A 14,879-nucleotide genomic window follows, 5' to 3' on the forward strand; every position below is an offset into this window, starting at 1 on the left:
ATACGTAGGCAAATTGTGAGGGGTCGGAAGCGAGAGCCATAAGGAGCCACCACCAACCCTAAGCAATCTCAGCCCCCAATTTATCACAACCACCACACTCCGCTCACTTTTCAGGCGAAGAACCACCATCGTAGATCTTGATTCCGGCGACGAACCTCAAACTATGTTGATACCAAATTCCTCCGTCAACAGTGTAGTTCTGAAATTTTATGTATGAAAACTTGTCACAGATTATTGGAAGCTTTATCTTTTGACTGGCAAAAGCAGATTATGCATTCAGAAAGAAAGGATGCTTCATCCAAATTGTGTCTACTCATTCTTAGGCCTGTATATTTTAGTTACCCTCTCCTTCAAGAATGGAATAGAATCATACATTCCAGAAGTCACTTTTAGTTACTCATAAATTCATCAATCTTCCCTGCACTTAAAATCCACCCCTCTGCAATCTTCTGTAATCCATCTGTTTTTCCTCCTTTTTTTTTAAAAAAAAAAATGCAAAGGAAAAATGAGATTAATATGAAGAATCAACAGCAGATTGGCATTTGCCATAGGCTATACAATTTTATCTTAAACATCCTTTTTTCTCCTGCCCTTAAAACTATTACCATCAGTCAACCTCTAGATTCTGACAATGATCGTCAAATGCTTCTTCGAGATCAGTCAAGAAGTCTCCAAGAATCAAGCTTAGTCAGTTCTCCAGAAATTATAGTTGAGTTCCGACACAATATTGATCCGGATAATCGGATACATATTGATGGAACTGCAAGAGTTGACATCATGAGGCCACTGGAAGTCGAAGAAACAAAGCACAGAAAAGACTTCGAGGTCAGTGCTGCAAATATTGCCAAAGGGAAAGGCCCTAAGATGACAGTAACCATCAAAGAAAATACAGAGGAGTATCGGAAAGATAGCAGAGACAAGCAGAAAGAGCAGAAAGATGAGAACATACTTCCAGTACCAAGAGATGAGACTTATAAGCCTCAGGTGATGAAAAAACACAAAATTCCGAGGCTTTTGAGTGTGGAAACAAACATAAATGAGAAATCGGATGCGTTTATTCGTAGTAAGAAAGCAGCAATGAGAAGGACTTACAGCCATGATGTTAAAGATTAATAGGTTATTCAATATAGAGAGTGAGGAAAATGTCAGCCAGCCTTACAGCCTGCACTTTGCAGCTACATACTTTGGCTGATAGCAACCGCAAAGAAAGACTGTTGTTCCATTATGTAAGTGTTGAAAATAAGATATCAATGAATTTATTATAATGGTTCCATCTCCTTTTATCAAATTTCAGTGTTGATTTTGATTATCATCATATAGTCATTCTAAGTTTCATGTATACTTCACTTGTGAGTTTTAGTAATGAACCCAACATAAATGTAAACTCATGCAAATTAGGCGCCTGTTTGGGAGCTTCATTTTCGGCTTATATGGGCCCTCAAAGCCCTTTTGATTTTTGAATTATACGATTATATATGATCATTTATTGAAAGTGAGTCTTCATGTACTTTCATCATTTCATCATGTTTGATAGGGATCGACCTTCATTTTCAAATATATCATACCGATTTTTGTTTTTAATTTGTCTTCTAAATATTTTTATTTATACATTAAAATTATTGTTCATAATTTTACCTTTTTTAAACATTTTTTTCAATTACAAGTTAACCTGTTTCACCCAATTATTTATATTAAAGGAAGAGGACTTGACAATTGACATGCACTTTATAAAATATAGTGGTCTAATTCTTTTTCTTATAAATAAAAACAATGTTCAAATTTTTATACAAAAAAATAATAAAATTCAAAAAATGAATTACAAAATCATATTTTATTAACCTTAAAATGAGTATTAAAGATTTGAAAAAAAAACTCCAAAGAACTCAGTGGGACGGAGGGACGGAAGGAGTATTATTTACCAAACACCTCGTCAACTTATTTTTACTCTATATTTATATATCAAAATTATTAAACTAATTTTTTTTATTTTTTTAAAATAATTATAACTTATAAAGTATTATTTACCAAACATATTATCAACTTAGAAAGTAACTTATACGTAAAATTATCTAAATACTTAAATAACTTATAAGTTATGATGTTATATCGCTTATGACATTTTTTAACTTTTAAGTCATAAGTTACATTTTTTAAGAAATTCCAAACGGACCCGAGGCCATCGTCCTGTCAAGTAATTAGCTATAGGAAATTTATAATAACAATAAAAATTACAATTTTTTCGGTTACTCAAAAGAAAAATTGGAATGATAAAATGTCTCATTAATATTTTTTTATTTTCTATTATAAAAATGGTGAAAAGATATTAATATTGGGAAATAATGTTCCCTTATTAATTTTCAAAAAATTATCCAATTTGTCAGAGATTATTATTTTTTTATTTCCTGAACAAAAACAATTGATTATTATTTTTCAAAAATTTAAACAAAAGAAAAAATAAATTGTTTTTAAATATTTTGAGAGTCGAAATATAAAAGGCTTGAAAAAATATATTCAGAGGAAAAGGAAACAAACACTTTTATCCGATATTTTGGACAGTTGTGGGTCCCTTGCGGCTTGCATAAATCTCAAAATCACCGAAAGGGGGGGTGTTTAAGCAAGGGTTTTAAAATTAGGGTTTAAGAAGAGAAAAGATGAGAGAAATAGAGTCATTGCCGCTTAATCAAACTCAAAAGCTTAGGCTTGATAAAGCCCTGGAGCAGTTAGATTTTTTGTCTGCCGGAACTAATTCAAATGCCTGTGTAACTGTTGCTGATACTATTCTTGTTGATCACCAAGATGGCCTTCTCAAGTAAACCCCAATTTCTCTCTCCCTCTCTCTCTCTCTCTCCCCTCCTCTCTGTCTCTCTCTCTCATGTCTGTTTGTAAGATTTTTTGGTTTTACATGTATAATTTCTGTTAATGAACTAAATTAGCATATTGATATTACGTTTTTAGTGGTTTTGATTGATATTGGATAACTTTATCGGTTGTCAAGTTTGTATACATAGTATCACCTGTCTCTGTACTACTAATCACCATTTTTAGAAGTTATTATAATGCAAGCCAGTTATGTAATTGGATTGTTAATATTGATGAGTTTGAGTTTCAGTTATGTGTGTGTGTGTATTAAACAGTTGTGCAGTGAGCTTTGGTGTTAATGTTTATGTGTCTAAGAGGAAACTTTAGGCAGTACGAAAAACGCGGGAGAGGGGAAGATTGAGTTAAACAATGGATTTTTGGTCAGAGAAGAACAATTTCAGTTGTCATATCTCCTTCAGATTCACACAAAAAAAATGTCAATTCTAGTAAAAAAATTAGAGCAAAGTTTCTGAAATAGATTCTCTACCTTAACTAGTAAATTGATTGACATGACTACTTTTGTATGATGAAAGGTCATTAGTGAAGACACTGGGTTCTTTGGATTAGTTTAACTTAATTTCCAGAAGATAATAGAGGGAAATGCTTTTTACTGGTTAAGTGTGCACAAGGGGAAGGTGTAAAAAAAATTGTTTCTCTTTTTGACAGCCTTGAGAGAGCAAGCCAAAGATAGAGACACTTTATATATGCAATCCCGAAGACATTCATCAGAAACTGACTTAATATATATGTCTAAAATACCCACCAATCATAGACTACATATTTTCGAAGACGTAATTTTATTATTTGTGTAGACTTGTTATTTGCATCCCGCGTGGACATTCATACTCTATGCAAATGAATTTCTGTATGTATCTTTAAACTCAAGGAATGTTTGATGGTTGGATGCTTTGGCTGCATAGTTAAAAGAGGTTCATCTCCATAAGTTTCACGCTTATAACATATCTCTCAAACCAATTTCCCTCCTTCCACAGCTTTTTGGCTCTCAATGATAAATTTAAGACAATATTGCTTTTTTATATGAATAACTTAAGTTGAATATTGTTTATGTTTATTTATCTGATAGGGGTCATGGAACAACTGATTTTGATGGTGAGTTGGTTGCAACTGTTTGTGGAGTGGTCGAGCGTGTAAATAAGCTTGTTTATGTGCGGTCTCTGAGGGCCAGGTATTATGCATTGTTGTTTGATAATGAATTTTTTTATAATAATATGTTTCTTCATTTACATAATAGGTTCAATCACATTTTAGGTACAAGCCTGAGATTGGTGACATTATTGTCGGCAGAGTAATAGAGGTAAATATATAATTCTCTCTGGTTTTATCATAATATCTTTATACCTTCCTGATTGTAAGTCTTATTTATTTTTACACATACTGTGTTGGTTGACATTTTATTGACAACTTTTGCAAACCAACCACTTCCATTTTAGTAAATGTTATCTTACAATCTAGGAAGCACGGACTCTTTGTTTTGGCTGCCATATGCGAGTAAAATTATCTGTGCAAGCATCTTGAGTTATATTTATAAGTTTAGTTGTATACTTCATATAATAGTTTCTCTCTCTATATATCTAAAGGTTGCCCCTAAACGTTGGAGATTGGAGATTAACTTTACTCAAGATGCAGTTTTGATGCTTTCTTCCATGACCCTGCGCGATGGTATCCAGGTAATAACTATCGGTCTAATTATATCATGTGTATATATATGCTCTTTTTTTTCTCATATATATATGCTCTTTTGTTTATGAGAAGAACCCGCATTTTAAAATTATTACTGAAGTCCTTATCGTGAAGTTCCACAACTTAATTGCTAAGCTAAAGTCACATCCTTCATGGGCTCTTTGGAAAGCCCCAAGGCCTCCTGACCTATTTTTCTTTCCTTTTCTAGTATTTTTAGAAGGTTCATTAATTTTTTTCTCTAGACCTCATGCTATGACTTAAAATCACGTCTCAAGAAACGGAGATTTTTTCCTGAATGCAGGTCACCAACATCAACAACACTAGAAGTGATAGTGATCACATGTTTATTTATTTAAACAAATTTCCTCAAAGATGAAGAACCTACCCTCACATCTGATTTCCCAGTCTCAATGATATTTTACAACACTCAACGGATGCCTTTAACATCATCCATGAGTCATGACACAGATCACTTAAATAAAAAAAAAGTTGAATAACCGCTGATCTTTTTCATTATAAGTATTTGTTTTCTTTTCAATTCTTAGTAGTGGCAGAACGTCAGAGGCTTGCGCAACTTCAGGATTTCCCCTGATATTCAGTGGCACATTGAAATATTTTGGGATTATATTGTTTAAGAAACTATAGTTTAGGAATACCCATAGAAGCAAATATAGTACTATTAGCCGATAGCTTCTGATGTAGGACTGGAGTATCAGATTAAATTTCTAGTGTTCAAATTAGCTGATATTTGTGAAATCCTCGGTCTAATTTATCATTCTCTTCATTGTCAGAGGAGACAAACAGCAGATGATGAGCTCAACATGCGCAACATATTTGTGGAGAATGATGTGATCTGTGTAAGTTTATTTGCTCAATATTTCTGACAATATGTAAAATAAGATCTATGTAAGTTTATCTGCTCTACATATTTGACAATTTGTAAAATAAGGGCACTGCTTTGTGCTGGTTGTTTTTATTTTACAAACCGTGATAAATTATGTGCATCTTTTAGTTTATACTGGTATTGCACGTATAAATGTCCGTATATTCTGCAGAAGACGAGCCAATATAAGCTGTATACATAAAAATTGTAATCTGTATTTATTCATTTATTGTCATTAGGCTGAAGTTCGTGGTTTCCAACATGATGGAAGTCTACACCTACAAGCGCGAAGTCAGAAGTATGGCAAGGTCTGTTTTTTTCCCTTTATTTAGGCCTGCCTACCCTATTGTTGTCACTGTTTTGAAATCATTCAACTTCTGGAAGAGACTTGACTAAATAAATCTGCATGTCTCTGGTATACCCATCTGGTCCCGTATTAATTTTATACCATGAATAAATTTAACCATACGTCTTTTCCTGTTCATACTTTCTTCATTTAAGTTAATTTTGTTTATTGCAGCTTGAGAAAGGCCAACTACTAACTGTTCCTCCATACTTGGTGAAGAGGCGAAAACAGCATTTCCACTATCTGGAGAAATACGACATTGACTTGATAGTGGGTTGTAATGGTTTTATATGGGTTGGTGAACATGTTGAAACCAAGGATGATATGGAGGAGGATCAGGTAACGGAGTCTGAGCAGCAGAATGCAAGTGAAGACACTTATACTCCTGTGGAGATCAGGGAGAATATTTGTAGAGCTGCGAATGCTGTCAGAGTTCTTTGTACTCTAGGCTTCAACATCACTGCAGATGTGATCATTGAGATAGTCAAGCTTAGCAACTCCATAGATATTCATGATATGCTTGGTGCGGAATTCTGTGTGTTGGTGGCTGAGAGTGAGGTTGACCGCAGAAGATCGTCATCCAAAAAGAAGGGATGATTGTTTTATTCTCTTGTAGTAGATACTTATTGTGCGTAGTCAATGTGTTGATTGATTGTGTAGTATGCTGTTAAACATTACTTCCAGGTTTATCAGATTCATCTCAATAGAAAATCTTGGCAGATTCTAGTAACTTGCTGGTGGCCTATTTATCCCTGCATTATGATAAGTTGATACATAAGTCTTGCAGGTTATAGAGTTCAATCATTCAGTACTCCTGAATCCCTGGCAACCGACACACATAAATATTCTGAAAAATAAGACTTGCTCGAAATATAAATGGGATTAAGTTTGTCCATATCTTAAAAGATTTTTAAAATGAGATCTCCTTTAGCACTCAAAGATTTATATTTCCAGAATAAGTTTAATTTGTAACAAGTAGGTAGTACTTATTAAAAAATTGGCGTTGAGAGACTAGAAAATCATCTACGTTCTCCCACTAATCCCCCTCCCAAATGGGTCGTATATATTTTTCTTTTTACTAATACATGAAGGGGACTAACTGAAAATAAATCTTTGACCACTTGTGCTTTCGCGGCCTATATATTTCATTTCTACATTTCTACGGTAACATACTCTTGATTTTTTCTAATTGATTTGTTTCTTCTCAATTAGGTTATTTAATCTAATCCCTTTGAAAATCGACCTTAGCTTGTTTTTCCTTTAATCGTGATCCAGACAGCCCCACGTCATAACTACTCTTTCCTTATTTTGGGCGACGCATGTTTCTGCATCCATCTTCACACGTTCAAGGCTTCTATATCCACGGACGATAAAACTATACCTATGGTGATTGCCTATGATGTTATCAGAGACCACCAGATCAAGTTTAGTACTTTACCCCCATGGAGACCGCATGCTCGATCTCATTGGCTCCTCCTCATCTCAAGGGAAAATTCATTTTTTTTTTCTTTCTATGTTAGCTTGGCATTCACTCTTGTGTTAAATAATTATCTTTAATCCTTTCTTATTACTCTCTCCGCCCGTTATACGTTTCCTATTTTGACTTCTGACACTATTTATGGTAAGTGATTGACTATTAATTTACGTCTAATCTATAAGATTAAATATAATCACGAGTGATCTTGTTAAATTCGTATTTATAAATACTTTAATACAATAAAGTTTTTATATTTAATACTAATACAAAATCAAAGATATTAATAATCAAAAGTGTTCATTGGCAAATGTGTCCAACACAAATAGGAAATGTTTTTAGGGATGAAGGGAGTACCATATTGTATTTCACTTGATCTTCATCAGATCTCCAAATTCCGAGTTACTCGAATATGCGAATAGACGACTAAACGACTGGATGAAGGGGTTAGGATACTGTATTTTTGATGCAGGACAAGATTTGTAGAAATGATGATTTAATAAACAAAACACGATAAAAAGATCAAATCAATTAATTATACGATCTCCAAGAATAATTAATCAATATTATTCCCAAGAAAGTGTATCATCAAAACTTCCTCATAATATGGGAGATTACATCACTTATATATACTATAAAACTCTAGTACTAAACCTAATGAACTAAGGCACTTAAACAATTGAGTTTTATTATAAATAACCTTTTTAATTAATAAACTACTATCCCCGCATAAAACATAAGCAAATAATTTTTATCCTCTCTAATCTAAATACATATAAACTCATAAATAACATATATAAACATTTTCCACTCTCGATCATCATCATTCTCCCCTTATTAGAGAAAACTCGACCACGAGTTTTGTAAAAATCAAGAACCACAGAAGGATGAGATGTAACCAAGATCAACTTCAGGCTGTTTTGAAAAAACGGTTGAGATGCAAAGAACTTTGAAAAATGGCAAGCAAGAGAAGAAAGCTTAGGCAAGTACTCTTGAATTATGAAGTCTATATGCTCAAACTCAATAATATCATCAACTACTTGCTTTTCTTGAACAACTGAAACTTGCTCTACGTGAGATTTTGCATCAGAAACATCTTTATTACCATTTTCTATGCAACTCAAAGAATCTGGTACAATCACATCATCCTCGTTTAACTGATTTTATGTATCACAATCTTCAATTTGTTCGACTTCAATTTCCCCTTTTACCTTTTTCTCATTCTTCAAATGCATAAGACGTTCCACATGAGATTTGAGAGTCTCAAGCGTCCTTGTTGCTTTCTCAAATTTTTGTTATTAGTTCCTCATGTGCACGTTTGCGCCTTTCTTTACCCAACTCAATTTTGTACCTCTTTACCGATCTATCGAGTTCATCATATTGCTTATATAACTCTTTCAACGTAACCTCATATTGAAGTAACCAAACATAAACTTCGTAGTAGAACTCATCACGTTCACGCTTAAGAAAATAAAGATTATCATCCACCATATCAGTTTGACGCTTAATATGATCAGACATGATTCAAAACATGGAAAAATAATTGGAACTGAAGAACAAACCAAAACTCAATGAGCAGATTATGGAAATTCAGGGGCTGAATTATACTCAATGGGCAGATTATGGAAACTCGGGATTTAATAGAAAATGGTTGTTGTGGATCAGGATTAGGATATGCTGATAAAACTAATTCTGATAAGTGTAACAAGAAGGAAACTGATAAAGTTAAACCAGTAAATACTGATAAGAAGGAAAACTGAATAAGCCTCAGTTAAGACCTGTTAAGTTTAACTTAAATGCTGATATTATTAAGTCAGTTTATGAGGAAGGTTCAACCTCAACACCTAAGTCAAGCTTAAAAACTGATAAAAGTGAACAAGTTCACACCAAATCAATAAATATTGGTTTAATGACTCAGAAACAGTTCAAGCAAAAGCTGAAGGAGATAAACATGAAAAACAAGGAGAAAAGGCCCAGAAAGAACAAAAATGGCAAAATAGGTGTTAACAAAAATGGTAAGTATAAAGTCATTCCCAATACACTTAGAAAAACATATTTTAACTGTGGTAGTACTAATCATCTTGTTGTTGCATGCAGGAAAAATAAAAAAATAAATATTGTTCCTCGTAAATCAGAGTTTAGGAATAAAACAGTTAGATATAAGCCACATAATCCTTATTTTCATTGTGGTAGTGTTTGGCATTCTATTTATACATGTAAAGAGTATCATAATTTGTATTATGATTATTATGAACTGAAACCCTTTTTAAATAAATCTAAAGTTGTTTCTGCATGTGTAAACTCTGATATTAAGAATGTTAGCATAAACTCGAATTCAAAGTCTTCTGCTGTAAATGTTAACAAACTTAAAAAGGCCAAATGATCCAAGTAAGTCTGGGTCCTTAAAAACACTAATTAATTGTTAAAACTGATTGTAGGGTAACATGAAAAATTCTTTAGTCTTGGACAGTGGATGCTCAGGACATATGACTGAAAATAAATCACTGCTATCAGAGTTTAAGGAGGAAGCTGTAGCCCCAAATATTTCTTATGGAGATGGTAACTTAGGAAAGACTTTGGGATATGACAATATTAAGCTTGAAAATGTCATCATTGAGAATATAGCTATAGTTGCAAGACTCAAGCATAATCTGATCAATATGAGTCAAATCTGTGACAGAGGTTACCATGTTACTTTTTATGAGGAATATTGTGAAGTTGTCAGTAATTCAGATGGCAAGGTTGCAATGACTGATTATAGACATGGTAACTTATATGAAGTCAGGGTCTCTACAAATATTGATAATTCTAAAATTTTCTACTTAGTAGAGCATCTGTGGAAGACAGCTGGAATTGGCATAAAAGACTCTTTCATCTAAATTTCAATAACATCAATGAACTTGTGAACATAGATCTTGTGAGAGGATTGCTTAATGCAGTATTTACTCCTGATGGCTTATGTGACTCATGCCAGAAATCCAAGTTAAGGAAATCATCTTTCAAGAGTAAAACTGAATCCTCAATTGTTGAAGCATATCATTTACTCCATATCGATCTTTTTGATCCAGTCAATGTAATGTCTATTACAAAGAAGAGGTATGCACTTTTTATTGTTGATGAGTATACAAGATATACATGAGTGTATTTTATGCACACCAAGGATGAAACACCATCCGTTCTTCTTGATCAAGAAAGAGAATTGGAAAAAAGATCAACTCACAAAGTCAAAATCATTAGAAGTGATAATGGAACTGAATTCAAGAGCAACACTATGAAAGAATTCTGCAATTACAAGGGGATCAAACATGAATTTTCTACCCCTGGATATCCACAACATAATGGAGTTGTTGAAACAAAGAATAAAACTCTTATAGAATTTACAAGAACCTTGCTTGAAGAAGCAAAATTACCAACCTACTTCTGGGCTGAGGCTGTGCAAACTGCATGCTTCACAAAAAATGCAACATTGACAAACAAGCATGAAAAAATACCATTTGAGATGGTGAACAGAAAGAAGCCAAATTTGAAGTACTCTCACATTTTTGGCTTTAAGTTTTTTATTCTCAAAATTCATCCTGAACAGCCTACAAAATTTGATCTAAAAGCTGAAAAAGGTATTTTTGTTGGATATCCATTGTCAATAAAAGCTTTCAGAGTTTATAATCCGAGAACAAGAGTGGTCATTCAATCTATTCATGTGTCTTTTAATGACAAGAAGATTACAGGTATAGAAGATGTAGATGACCATAAAGAATTGAGATTTGAAAATAAAGTACCATACGCTGAACAGCTAAATCCTGATAGTCAGTCAGATCCTGATAATCTGACAGATCCTGATACAGCAAATTTTAACATCACTTTAAACTCTGATGAGCCACATGTCGGTGACAACTCTGGAAATACTAGAGCACATGTTGAGGGGGAGCATCATGGTTCATATCAAGAGTTAAGTGATTTAAATCAAGGAACTTCAGTAGATACTCTATAAGATTCTGATTCCTCAAATACCGATGAAGCAAATACTGATAATACTGGAAATACCGATTCAGGGGGAGCATTAGGAAATAACAGTGATATAAGACTAAATGAAACTAGAGACTTCATGGATCAAGGGGGAGGGTCTACTTCAAGAAGTCAACTTCCTTCTGTAAGAAAATGGACTAAGTCACACACACCTGACTTAATAACCGGAAATCCTGATTGTGGTGTCAAGACAAGAAAAGCCACTCAAAATGAATGTCTCGATCATTCTTTTCTATCTTAAACTGAACCCAAGAAAGTGGAAGAAGCTCTGCAAGATGCTGACTGGGTCACAACAATGCAAGAGGAGCTGAATGAATTTGAAAGGAACAAAGTCTGGACTCTTGTGTCAAGACCAAGAAATAGACCAGTTGTTGGTACAAAATGGGTGTTCAGAAACAAAAATGATAGTGAGGGCATTATTACCATAAATAAAGCAAGACTAAATGCAAAGGGTTATTCACAATAAGAAGACATTGATTATGATGAGACTTTTACTCTAGTTGCAAGGCCTGAGGCAATCAGAATATTTCTAGCCTATGCTGCTCACATGAAGTTTAAAATGTTCCAAATGGATGTGAAAAGTGCATTTCTGAATGGTAAACTTGAAGAGGAAGTTTATGTTGAACAACCTCCGAGGTCTATTGATCCAAAGTATACAGATCATGTCTACAAGATGGATAAAGCACTCTATGGACTAAAACAAGCTCCAAGAGCCTGGTATGAAACACTTGCTCAATTTATGTTGGAAAGTGGTTTCAAAAGAGGTACAATTGATAAAACTCTATTTTATAAGTACCAAGGTAAGGACTTGGTTTTAGTACAGATTTATGTCGCTGATATCATTTTTCCTATAACAATGATAAACTCTGTGAGAGGTTTGCAAAGCTAATGCAGTCTATATATCAAATAAATATAATGGGAGAATTGAGTTATTTTTTTGGGTTTACAAGTGAAGCAGACAGATGAAGGAATCTTCATAAATCAAGCAAAATATACCAAGAATTTACTCAAAAGATTTGGAATGCAAGACCGTTCAACTGCAACAACTCCTATGGCCACTGCAACCAAGTTAGATTTAAATACTGGTTCATCATTAGATATAACTAACAACAGAGGTATGATAGGCTCCACTCTATATTTCACTGCTAGTAGACTTGATATCATGTACGCTACATGTTTGTGTGCAAGGTTTCATTTAAGGGAACCACATCTAATAGTTGTGAAAAGAATTTTTAGATATCTCAAAGGCACCATAAATTTTGGATTGTGGTATCCTAGAGATTCAGATTTTAAGCTAATTGGATATTCAGATGCTAATTTTGCAGGATGCAAAATAGACAGGAAAAGCACCTCAGGAAGTTGCCAATTTCTTGGTGATAGATTGTTTTCTTGGTTTATCAAAAAAACAGAAGTCAATTTCCACATCAATTTCTGAAGTTAAATACATTGCTGCAGGAAACTGTTGTGCTCAAATAATTTGGATGAAGAATCAGTTACCGGATTATGGGTTAAAGTATTCTAAAATTCCTATATATTTTTATAATCAAAGTACTATTGCAATGACTGTATAACATTCAATGACTAAACATATTTATATAAGGTACCATATCATAAGGGAACATGTAATGGAAGGTACAGTGGAATTGTATTTTGTTCCAACAGATTAGCAATTAGCAAAGATCTTCACCAAACCACTTTGTGAAGCCACATTTACCAGATTAGTGAATAAATTGGGAATGATCTCAGGACAATTCTCAAACTCTGATGAAATATTGTGATATATGATTGATAACTAGAGTGTGGTATCTTTTACTTATGTATCAGTATTTGTTAAAATCTGTTAATAGTGTTAAACTTTGATGCCATGGGATCATGTTAATTGTTATGTATAAGTTGATCTAAGTTTAAATTCTGATATCTAATCCCGGTATGTTTGTATATGATAAACTCTTATTATCTGAATAAACTCTGATATTGTTCAAACTTGTGTTGACAAATAAATCCTGACAATAGCTAATTAAATACTGATAATGGTCAAACCCTGATTGACTATTATATTCTGATGATGTTTTGAATTTATTCAAGATATGTTTTTGGTCATTATTTTAATTATAATATTAAAGCAGTAATTTAGTGGGTAAATTTAAGTGTTTACAGCTGTTAATTGATGGCGTGAGGATAGGGAAAATATTTGAGTAATCTACCAAACATTACATTGGGTAAATGTGTACGTATTAACTGCCATAATTACATGCTTTCATGATTACATTTCAGTCAATAAACTTATGTCACGTGTCCCACTAAGGTGAATCATTTCTGAGTATTGGAGTAGAGTGTTAAAGAAAATCAATTTTTGATTTCTAATTATCACTTTATCAATTTTTGATTACCTTCTTACTCTCTTACGCTCTTTTCTTCTCTTGAGCTTAAACTCTAAAACCCTAGTCAGTCTTTAAGCTTCTTACTTACAGGTAAATAATGTCTTCACCTGCTGCTTCTAAACCCTTCACTCATGATGGTGCTAAATTTGTCACAAACAATTATGCTGCAATTTTCGACAACAATGGCATAAATCTTGATTTTCACATTTTTCAAGATTTCTTACGATCAAGTGAGGTTGGGTATGCTCTTACAACTCCAACTACTATTCTGGAGACCAGGTTCTCGCTTTATGGAGAACTGATGTGTATGATGATGATGGAGCTTCTGGGACTCCAAGCCTCGTGTTTGAATTTGACAACAAATCCAGGATTATCACTCCTCAAACTGTGAGAGATGCTCTTCATTTTCCTTATCATGACTCTTACTCTACAGTTGTGGGAGATGCTGAAATGAGAAGATTCTTCAATAAAATTGGCTATGATAAAGATATGAAGGATCTGGGCCAATTAAAAAGGAATGGGCTAAGGAAGGAGTTGAACTTCTTCTTTGATTGCATCACAAGGGCTTTCAAAAACAAATGCACAAACTTTGATGCTCTTCCAATTATGACACAACAAATTGGGTACACTATAATTCATGGTACAAATTATGATTTTTGAAGAGTTGTTTTATGTTTTATAAGGGATAGATAAAAAGCTGATAGGAATATAGCATATTATGCTAGATTTTGTCAGTTGATTTTTAATGTCTGTTTCCCTGATACCCCAGTCCCTGCTAATCAAATTTTGTTAGTTTTTAAGCTCGCCAAGAGAGCTTTCTCTGATCTAATTTCTTAAGATACAGAAAAAGGTTGTTCTTGCATCTTTGAGGGTGTCACTGATTTCAAGTGTAAGGCATATTTCATAGCCTACTTGTATATTCGAGGATTTAACTCAACTCAAATAAGAATGTAATAAGTAAATAGTGGATCTACCGTCAAAGAGATCTCGCAAAGTAATATCTGTCAAAGGATTCAGAAACAAGGTTCATCTACAGACTTGAGGAATTTATTCACCGGAAGAAGTTCAAGAAATTGATCATGCCTCAGTGATATAAATCAAGATTGTGGATTTAATCAGGTGACAGAGATCTTGTCAGGGTATCAGATAATTACAAGGATTTAATCTGAAGAAAATCAAGTATCAAAGTCAAGACATGAAGAAACGTCGCGG

At 33.5% G+C, this 14,879-nt stretch overlaps 1 protein-coding gene across 1 annotated transcript; it reads left to right on the top strand.

Annotated features, from left to right (window-relative positions):
* Positions 1–2,595: 2,595 nt before the first annotated feature.
* On the top strand, positions 2,596–6,519 carry LOC141708556 (exosome complex component RRP4 homolog). The gene is made up of 7 exons (XM_074512235.1): positions 2,596–2,809; positions 3,944–4,045; positions 4,129–4,174; positions 4,458–4,547; positions 5,352–5,417; positions 5,683–5,751; positions 5,964–6,519. Exons 1-7 carry the CDS (start codon positions 2,652–2,654, stop codon positions 6,384–6,386), a joined length of 954 nt encoding a protein of 317 aa, XP_074368336.1. The 5' UTR covers positions 2,596–2,651; the 3' UTR covers positions 6,387–6,519.
* The last annotated feature ends 8,360 nt before the right edge of the window (positions 6,520–14,879 follow it).

The sequence above is a fragment of the Apium graveolens genome, chromosome 2 (assembly GCF_009905375.1).
Source record: "Apium graveolens cultivar Ventura chromosome 2, ASM990537v1, whole genome shotgun sequence".
Taxonomy (NCBI): Eukaryota; Viridiplantae; Streptophyta; class Magnoliopsida; order Apiales; family Apiaceae; genus Apium; species Apium graveolens.